This window comes from Anneissia japonica, unplaced genomic scaffold (genome assembly GCF_011630105.1).
Source record: "Anneissia japonica isolate Jap-2015-1 unplaced genomic scaffold, ASM1163010v1 scaffold1356_len1145284_cov175, whole genome shotgun sequence".
Lineage (NCBI taxonomy): Eukaryota > Metazoa > Echinodermata > Crinoidea > Comatulida > Comatulidae > Anneissia > Anneissia japonica.
Window position 1 is genome coordinate 91,258 of NW_022706987.1, and position 10,753 is coordinate 102,010.

Sequence of the window (10,753 nt, forward strand, 5' to 3'; positions counted from 1 at the left end):
GTTTTACTTAGGGGTTAATTGGTAAAAATCGCACACAAATCATACGACGTCACTGACAACGCCGGGGACGGCAACTCGATTTTGAGATTAACCCGGTAGGATTTTGACAAGGGCGCATATCTGCTTCGAATTAAAAGTTGAGGGGGTGGGGGCATTTTGTGAGCCCACACCCACCTCAGGCCCACCATGGCTGGGCCTGAGGTGTGAAAATTTTAGGAAATAGTAGCTTTCATGACCGGAAATGACACTTTAATATAGTAAAATTCATCGTCATCATCACATCACCATTATATAGTAAAAATGAAGCGCCAACACATTTCTCATGATGTTTTACCAGCGATTTTCGGCAACCATAGATATCTAAATTAATATATGTGATGTACTATAGGAAATAAATATTAAAAATAATATATATATATTTCATATATTTAATTAGGCCTATTAGTTCACACAAGGGCTGAGGTGGGAACATTTGGGGAAATAGTACCTCTAGATTACTGGAAATGACACTCTTATAATAAAGTACATCATCATCGATTATATTAATCGCTGTAATGTTCAATTTTAAATAAAACTCAATTGTTATGGATGTATTTTTAATATACCTTACCATGTGGCCAGAGACGTAGCCAGGATTTTGAATGGGAGGGGGGGGAGCCGTTATGCGAGGTATGTAGGACCCTGTGAGGGTGAGGTTGGTCCAGGGGGCAAAGCCCCTGGAAAGTAGCGCGCTCTGAAAGTTTTTATGGCTGTTCTGAGATGATAAAGTGAAAATTACAATATACGCATCATAAATAATAAATTAGTAAGCCTAGCAATATAAAAATCACAGTGGTGGATCCAGGAATTCAATAGAGAGGTGACCCAGCGGGGGACTTTTACAGATTGATGAACCACCCACCATGGTTGGGGGTGAGGTAAGAAAATTTATGATTAGGGCACCTATAGATGGCCGGAAATTACACTCTCAAATTTAAATTTGGATAGGGTGCATATATTTTTCTTTTTTTTTTTCCATTAAAAAAATTTAGGGGAAAGGGCCTTCAATCCACCAACTGTCATAACATTCTTTATCCAAAATAGTCATAATCACGAAAAATGGGTATGTAAAACCAGATCACATCCTAAAAACAAATGCATTCTCGCCTCATCAGCAGTCACTAAGCCATACTCTGAGTCAGGTGTCGACTCAATGAAGTTTAATGTCGTACCCAGGAAGGGCGCAATCTGTTTTGAGAGGTTGTGGGGGGAGGGGGAGGAACATTTCGAAAATTTTAGGAAATACTGTAGTACCTCTGGATGACCAGAAAATGACATTTTTAGTAAAATTCATCATCATCACATCACCATTATATATACTCAAAAATCTTTTATCGGGAATTTTCGGCAACCATAGATCTTAATAATATGTTCGACGTACCATAGAAAATCAATTTTATGAACATTGTTTTTGAGTAATGTACTTTACATACTTTAAAGCCATGATTTCACAACCACCACAGCCCCACCATGGTTGGGGCTGAGGTGTGAAAATTTGAGGAAATCGTATCTCTAGATGGCCGGAAATTACACTTTTATATAGTGAAATTCATCATCATCACATCATCATTATCATCAAAATGAAGCGCCAACAAATTTCTCATGGTTTTTTTTTTTATCAGGGATCTACTTAATATCCAAGACAACTTAGGCCTAACTATAGCTACTAATCTTTAATTATACTATAATAATTGTGACCAACAAATCACAACATACTTTTTCGCCTTTAGCACAATATTCTTCACTTTTTAATATTATTATCTATTATCACCATCGTCATCATCATCATCGTCATCATCATAATTATTACTACTAGTAGTACTGTAGTATTAAAACAAAATTTTATAGAGCTTGCAAAAGGTTAAAAACCAAAGTGAACCATACAATATCACATTTCTGTATCAGAAAGACCTAGCCTGGGACTTTTGCATTTAAGAGTTAAAAAACATCACGCTCAGGCCTATGTGTTATTATAGTAGGCCTACATTTACATAGATTAGAAGTATGAGTGATCCCTGGAAAGAATTTGTATTGGCTAGCAAGAACAAGCTTTAAAATTTTAGAAATGTGTACAAAGGGGTGTCTCCCCCCCCCCCCCCACCCGGTATACGTCCCTGCCATGTGCCAAAACCAATCTTATTATTATTATTATTATTACACGTTTTTTTTTATACTTCTCAAATTATAATAAAGGCACGCACACAAGAGTCGTGTATTATACTGTAAGTAATTCAGATATTTGTGGGAGAGATAGAGTACACTTTTGTTAAAAACCAGGTAATTTATGCAGTTCCTAATTTTGTGACTGGCTATGATAACTGAGATGGACCATGTTGATTTATAAAAAATATTTTGTTTGGGATGGAAAAAGGAGTGTCAATTTTCCAAAAATGCTCCATCAACAAAAAGTTGAGTGTGCGCTATGAACAGTATGGCTATGGATTTTACTAACCACACAATCACAATCAGGTGATTAAGTCGCAAAACTTAAAGTTTTTAGAAGTGAATATTATGTCTATTATTAGGTTAAGATTCTTTCTTAAACAACAAATATGTTGACCAAAGTCTATAAAGTTCAGGATCATTTTAAAAATTTTGCTAAAAGAAAGATTAAATGTGCAAAAGACTGACTATCAGTTTAATATTGTTTGCCTATCAATGCAAAAGAACTATATCTGTCATTAGAGTACTAGATAATTTTTGAATTAAAGAAGTGACAAGAAGTGAATTCATGGAAAAGGAAAGGTCATATAAAAAGTAAATAGTAATTTAAAATTAAAGGGAGAATTATTTGAAACTAAGACAATGGCAAACATTTCTGATCGACATTTCAAAACTGGCACATCCCTCTGCGGAAACACTACGGTAATTGATGAATGATTAACTTACTTTAACAAAAAAGGTGAGAACTGTTATTCAACACGAGACATTACAGAAGAATAATTTTGACACAAGCATGGGAGAAAGTACAGTATAAGTTTTCTCTAGTCTCCCTCCAATTAAAGACTCCTCCAATTAAAGACTACATTTCTTCGGCCGCAGTTGAATACCTGTCATTTATCATTAGCTGTTCCCTCCAATTAAAGATTTCCTTTATTTAGAGACCAAAATTAAGACCATGGTTTTGGTGGACCAAACTGCAAATTTTTTCTCCAAAGACCACTATAAAATAAATAGTTAATCTGTTTTTTTTTGTAATAAATTTAAACAGATCTCCCGGATATGGATTCTTCTATTTGGTACCCCTGTTGAGTGTTGGTCTTTAAAGGACAAGTTTACCGATTTTATATAATGTGAGAACTGAATTTACATACTCATACATAATATACCTCTTGAAATTACAAAACTTCATTGCGTTAATGCTCTAAACGTAACTTGTGAGGACATGCCAGGTGCATCGCTCCATCTAAGCTTAGTGACAGACCGTTTTAATGCATAGGATTAGGACGATTCTAGACAAGTTACTATCCTTGTATTCGTATAAAATAATAATCGAATGGCCCAGGTAGACAAAGAAATAATTGTAGACCTATGTGAAGAAGACACTGAATGTCGTAGAGTGAAAAAAAATGATAAATATATGTACTGTATAATGGCTGTACAGTTTTGCCCACTGCCTGTAGATCGAATAATTAGGCGTAGGCTAGGCTAGAAGTTTGTGAACAGATAAAAACAGACGAAAGGCGGGTATGCTTTCATCAGTTTCTCGGAAAATAATCCTTCTTTTATTAGATGAATTTGATGCAGACTTTTAATCTTACGACAGTAATTTTGTAAGTTTAGGAACCCATAGTAACTCTCTCTAGGCCTACTGCCTGGCACCACAGTTTTCATGCACCAGTGCATTATACCCAGCCCGCATGTCTCTGACGTTCAACAACATCTGATTCTGGGTCGAACAATAGGGTCTTGGTAATGATACATAGATATATGTCTTCTTCAACTAGGCCTACGATTACTTCTTTGTTTCCAAGAGCCATTTTATTATCATATTATACAAATACAAAAGGACAATAATACGAAGAACTCCTGTCCGAATATTCCTAATCATTCATATGCTCCAATACTGTACAAGTCCCTGTCGCCAAATTTGGATGGAGCAATATGGTTTTATCTTGTAACTTCTAATGTGTTCTGATATAAATTTGTATATGTTTTTTTATCTGATATTTTGTACAATTGTTTCAACTCCGCCTTTGGCTGCCGTTGGCAATTTTGATGTTTTTAATGAATAAATATTCATTGAATACTGTACTTGCGACAGGTATAGGAAGGAGCATGATTCCTTCCTAGAAGAGTTATACTCTCTCTGCATTTGTATAAAATAATATGGAATGATGACCGGGGTAGACAGTTAAGTCCCCGTATCAAATTACCACCAAGACCGTAGTGTTCCAAGAATGAAATTGAATGAAACTTCTACAAAAGATAAGAGGAATAATGGTCTCACACAGGGCCTCAAAAAACGTTGGTAGTTAGGTACTGCACCTACCAGTTTAAAAATCTGTATCAACATAGGTCATCAAAGTTTCCATCTCACAAAGTGAAATAATTCCATATTCCAACTTAATTGAGGGATAAATAATGACTTATTTTACTGTCATTTTTCAATGAGTCTTTAGCTGCTCTGACTGTATGACCTGTTTACATTGTGGTTTTATATGGAACGCCAAAAGAGCAACATATACGTACATACTTCCGCATCCAGGTTTTATATGGAACGCAAAAAGATCAACTTTGAAAAACAGTCGATTTTCAAGCACACTCTGATTCCAGGCACAGTCAGTTGACAAACACAGTCGATTTTCGTCAAGCACGGCCGGTTTTTGGCTTCTTAATGAGTTTCAGTAAACCTTTGCTTTAGCTGCCCCTGACCAATGCTGTCCCATCTCATTGTAGTGGTTTCTAAACATATTTATATTATGAAAAATCTATCAAAACTTGTACCTGAACTATACCACTGCAATTCTGACATTACATAAAGAAAATAACTGAGAGAGACAACATGCAACATGCAACCTATCTTCTGTTAGTGGTAATGATGCAAAGAACTTGTCTAGAACCATCCCAATCATATGCATTACAATGGGCTGTCGCTAAACTTGGATGTAGCGATGCACCTGGCAAACCTTTAATTATAAGGATTCTATTAGACACCAAGGACCATAATTTTGGCAGACCAAACAAACTTTTCTACTATGTACTTTTAAAATATATAGTGGTTTTAGTGAATTTTTTTTTTTACGGACATCAAAATAATGTACATCAAAATCCAATGTTTTGTGTATACAGTGCCCCATATTGAATATCAATAGTGTAGTAGGATGTTTAAGTTTGTATTTTTATAACTAAATGGATATTTAGATAAGACAATTGCAGGACTTGATATATGTGGCTACTGAGAAAAGGTTTTTTAATGAATCAGTAGCAATACAGTAATCCATTCTAAAGCACTTGGAGGAAAACATTTAAACATAATATACTGTATACTGTATATCATGGTTTTGGCAGACCTAAACTAAGAATGTTTCATTCATTCACATTAAAATATGTAGTGATTTTAATGCATTTTAAATGAAGATGATATGATGATAGATGTACATGAAAATGGTACACAACGTAAGATAATATTTTGTGTAAAAGTGCTCTATTAGGACAGGTGTTGTTAATAATATTTTAATGGTTTAGGTAGAATGAGCACAGGACTTGATGTGTGACTTCCGGAAAATCGTATATTAAGAATCAACAGCAGTAACAGTAACTGTACATCCATTTTAAAAATACTTTGAATAAAACAATCTTACATTTTAATACTATATCATTTCTTAATTTCCCTCTAAACAGAGATACTTAAAGACCACTTTTAGTGCCGGCCTTAAATTAGAGGGACTCTAATTAGAGACCAAAACCTGGTCCAGAAAGTGGTCTTCAATTAGAGGGTGACCTCTACTATTTGCTATTATTTCTGACAAGAATGTTTTCTGATCACATTGGTCAAAAGCTGCATAATTATCCCTATTTATAAAAGCAGAGACAGAAATATGCCTAGAAATAGAAAAAAAAAAAAAAAGTGTTTTGTTTAGTGTTAACAAAAGTATTAAAGCTTCATTCAGGATTTTTTGTTTCTTCCTTCGGGATGTTAGGTTAGTCGCCAGGGGCCAGATTTATCAAACTAAAAATCAGCTTAAATTCGTCTTAAGTCCATTTTTTTTGCTAAAGTCAAATTGATCCATATTGCTTAGCTTAAAAATTGCTTAAAATTAGGAAGTCAATTGTACGGAAGCGCCATCTAAGACAATTCTTTGACTCTTTGGTAAATTGTTTCTGATTCGTTTTAGGATAGTTCATGGGTTAGTTTTCTTTTTTTCTTTTTCATATTCATATCATATTCGTATCTTTTCTTGATTGTGTAATGCGCTATACAAGTCAGTCCATTCCCATATATAATGTACAATCAAGGATACCTCCTTGGTACAATTGACTTTTACTCGCGAAATATGCTACTGTAATCTACTTAAGAACTACAAAATATCTGCATATTGATAGGCATTTAGTAGGTTGTCTATTAAGATAAGCTAAAACAGCTATAGATTTCAATTTTTGCTATGGGCATGTTCAAATAAATTGTATTTTTTAAAACCAAAAGAGTAACATAGTAAATGTTAAATGTTACCAAGGGAAATTAGGAAGGTGAAATGAGAGCTAAGATTGACAGTGCCTAATTACTGTGCATTGATAATAAATGAATGCTGGGCTAATGCTACTTGTGTAACACTATTTTACGTTTTGTTAAAGCTTGGCATGGTACAATCAAGGCAAAACAACCTATTGGCATTCAGATTTCAAACCAAATATTGACCAAAAAATTTGGTATGCAGTACATACTGTAGTCAATTAATGGTGGTTGAACTACATATTCTAAATTCAAATGTATTCTATTAAACTGTATTTTGCATATGGATATCAAACAGTATTGTCATCATTTAGAATGTCAAATCACAATGTAAACATTAAAGCAGGTCATAAGAAAAAGCTCAAGACAAGAAAGGTATTGACAGGTACTTTGCTTTTTGGTAGTGTATAAAGAGCCCTTGCTCTTAATATATTTGAAGGGCCAAATTATTTTTGAAGGGCCAAATTATTTTTAAAGAGAATATCACAGGCCAAAGATAATTTCAAAACTGAAGCAACTTTGCTATACTTTATGTAGGCCCTACCTATGTGAAACTCAGAGATACTGTGGCCAAAATCCACTGTTGGTGGCAAAGACATTTGAAGCTTTTTGGAAATGTCAAATTCTGCTCTATTTTTAATTTTACTACAGTACCATATTAAGACTCTACATTCATTATAATTTTTTGCAAACATAACATTGATTAAATATTTTGTCAAAAGCAGAAGACACTTCACTATTTCTTGCTTATTAAAGATCTTATTTAAAGATTTTTATTTGTGTATAATCATCGCAAAATAAATGTGGTGGCGCCAAGATTCGCCTGATGGCAGGGGAGAGGCGATATCCCATAACCTTTGGATGGGAGTCCATGGGGAAAATCCCCCAGAAGCTCTGACAATTTTGAATTAAGATTTTGAATGCTAAGGTTTATCTCTCCAACAAATTGTCTCAAGTACTCCATAAGCCTATATCATTATATCATAGCTTTTTATTCATATGGATCAACACCGAACTGATAAATTTCAAAAAAAAAATTCATATCACAGCACAAAAATATTTAAGCAGTATTGTCTCGTTAAAAAGTATAAAAAATAATATTTAACAGGCTCAGCTCTGTTATTTCAGCCACCAGTATTCAGCTTCTCTGTGGTTCAGGCCTCTGTGTGACCCATTAGACCCTTGGGCCCCTAGTGTTGGTTGCCCTGTGGACTGCTTTCATAATCATGTACACTCTCTCTGTGTTGTGAATATTGACATCTAGTACTGTTTACAAGTAAATATTGTTGCTGCATTTGCATTCAGTAGAAGAATCCACAGTAGGTTACCATTATTTCAATTAACACAGCAGACTTTATGATTTTCTACAGGCTTACTGATGACAGTAAAGGTTTATTTTGATTTTGTTGTACAAGAGCTGCAGGTCTTGTTTGATGAAATGGATGAACTGTCATCAAGTACAGTAATTGTTTCTTAGACTCTTTTCAGCCACTTTTCTGGATGCCTACAATTTTAATCTGTCACTGTCAGTTCAGGAATTCATTTGTTCAAATGTTTGTTGCAGTTCAAGTCTTTTTTTTTTTGAGTTTGTTATTATAGACCTCGGGTATTATACTTTCCGAAGTGTTGGATGATTCGGAAAAAATTGTCACACAATTAATAATACTGATAATCAATTTTTCTTGTACATTTTGGGACTAATTTTGGCTCAACATTGACAGTTCATTACTTTTATTATCTGATGATAATGTTTCAATGTTATTGTTATCCTTCAAAATATAATTTGGGGACAAAGAAAATCAACTATATTGTTGAGTTGCCAATATTTTGTATGATTAAAATTTGGGTCCCTATGAAATAACATGATCATCAGAATTTAAAATCATTTGGTTTCCAGGAATCCAGTTTAGATTTAGTTCAATCATGTTGATAACAGTTTTTTCTGTGTCTAAATCCATCCATGCAATGATTTTGGAAACCCTATTTAAGATATCAACTATCACAATAATAGTGGGTTTTTTTTGTAGCAACATGAAATAAAACACCAATAGTTTGTTTCAAGTACTAACAAGGAGTGGTACAAAAATTATACTTGTTTGTGATCAAACTTTTAGAATTGTTCTAATAAAACCATATGCCAACCCATAGACAAAGTTTACACTGAAAAAATGGCGTAATGCTGGGGCCGGTGTGTTTCTAATTTGGGGGACTTCTTGTGTCCTGGTCGCCAATTCTGTTGTGGAATTTCAGATGTGCCCGTTTTTTTAATCTTGTTTGTCATTTTATTCTAAATGTTTTTAACAACAAAATATGATATGATATCAGTGGAGGATCCAGGAATTTGAAAACAATTGATTTTTAAATGCGACCAACTGTATTTCAGCATATTTATTATTAAGAGCCAACCAAAATTATGATAATGTCACTCTAGTTTCCACTTATATATATATATATGTATATATATATATATTGCACAAACACTTTTTTGCAAATTTACCACTTAGTTTTAGAGTGACATTTCTAAATTTTGTTGCATTGTAAGCAGATGTTTCCCCATATATATTTATATATTGCACAAATACCTTTTTTGCAAATCTATCACTTATTTTAAAGTGACATTTCTAAATTTTGTTGCATTGTAAGCAGATATTTCCATCTACTGTATGTATTTATATATTTTGCAAATCTACCACTTAGTTTAGAGTGACATTTCTAAATTTTGTTGCATTGTAAGCAAACGTCATCTAAATGAGTTTCATTTTCAGTCTTCAAGAGTGAGAAGTGCTCGTAAAAATGTCCATGCTTGCAATATTTTTCTATGTATGCCTTCTGAGCTTATTTGTCCTCAGGGAATCCTCTGCAGCAATGTTATTGCATTATTACATATAGCTCTTCCACTAATGTCTATAAAACTTAATTCATTAACAAGAGATTGCTCGTTTGATAAGGTTGCTTTCATTTTTCTTTTAAATAGATAATAACTTTCCCGTGATGATGCTTTGTAAAGACCATCCCATAACTCACAATCATTCGTAATTGGTACTTAACATGTACGTGCATTTCTGCCAGGCTCTGCACACATTGAAATCTACGTCTATTTTATTTTTAGCTTCGTCAACCAGTTTTTCATATCAGATAGAACACCATTTTGAAGGTAATATTTTTGGGAAGAACCATCCATTTGTTTAGACTGATAAGAAAATAATTCGGTCCTCGTTTTTGGATATGATCTCATACTCATTTTAACAAAGTGTTTTTTAAATTTCTAGATTTTCCTGATATCCTCCATGAGGGAATTGACAGCACAATGGATGAAACCTTCTCAGAAGTTGATCTGGCGGCCATTGCGACAGAATATGAGGTAAAAATGCTTGAAACAAGGTTTGTTAAAAATGTATAGGCTTTTCGGCACTCTCGCATTTTCAGCCATTTTGGAAGGCCTTAAGATCAGGTGGATCAGGTTCTCCCCTTTGTTGCCTGGTTGGACACCATGATACCACTCAGTGTTCTCTCGTAAGAAAAAACAAAAAAATATTTAACTTTACTGTACTGTAGGCTCATAATAACAATAATATCTCCAGCACTTGCAATAAAAATTGAATGATTAAATTTCCATTGACCAAGTTTAATATATTTTATTAATAAATTATAATATATGACAATTTTGGGATTCCATGATCCCGTGTTGTATGTTGCTTCATCAGAAGTAGGCCTAGGTAATTACAAACAGTAATAATTGTATATTGTCCAATGTATGGAGTTAAATTAATTTGTTAAATTACAATAAACATCAGTGTTTTGAAATTACTGATATGCAACTGTACAGTACAACTTAAATTCCTTCAAAATAAGACCATCAAATAGGGCATCAGTGATTTAACGTAAATGCCGTATTCATATTAAAAATAATGATAATAAATACCACAACATTTATTGAGTGCCTTGTGCCAAATTACAGACCCTCTATATGCACTTTACAAAACGTTAAAATGGGTACATGTTTAATAATAAATCACCAGCCAATATTTGTAACTTGAAGTA

General features: G+C 33.6%; 1 protein-coding gene across 2 annotated transcripts in view; it reads left to right on the forward strand.

Annotated features, from left to right (window-relative positions):
* LOC117106246 overlaps positions 1–10,753 on the forward strand; it is a 41,643-nt gene that overhangs the window by 5,368 nt on the left and 25,522 nt on the right. Inside the window, exons 1-2 of one of the 2 annotated variants that reach the window (XM_033247601.1) lie at positions 9,717–9,866; positions 9,982–10,073. In XM_033247601.1, the coding sequence (XP_033103492.1) occupies positions 9,761–9,866; positions 9,982–10,073 (198 nt within the window). In that variant the 5' untranslated portion in view covers positions 9,717–9,760. Of the gene's footprint in view, positions 1–9,716; positions 9,867–9,981; positions 10,074–10,753 lie in introns of those variants that run through there. The other variant, XM_033247602.1, reaches the window with a different exon arrangement.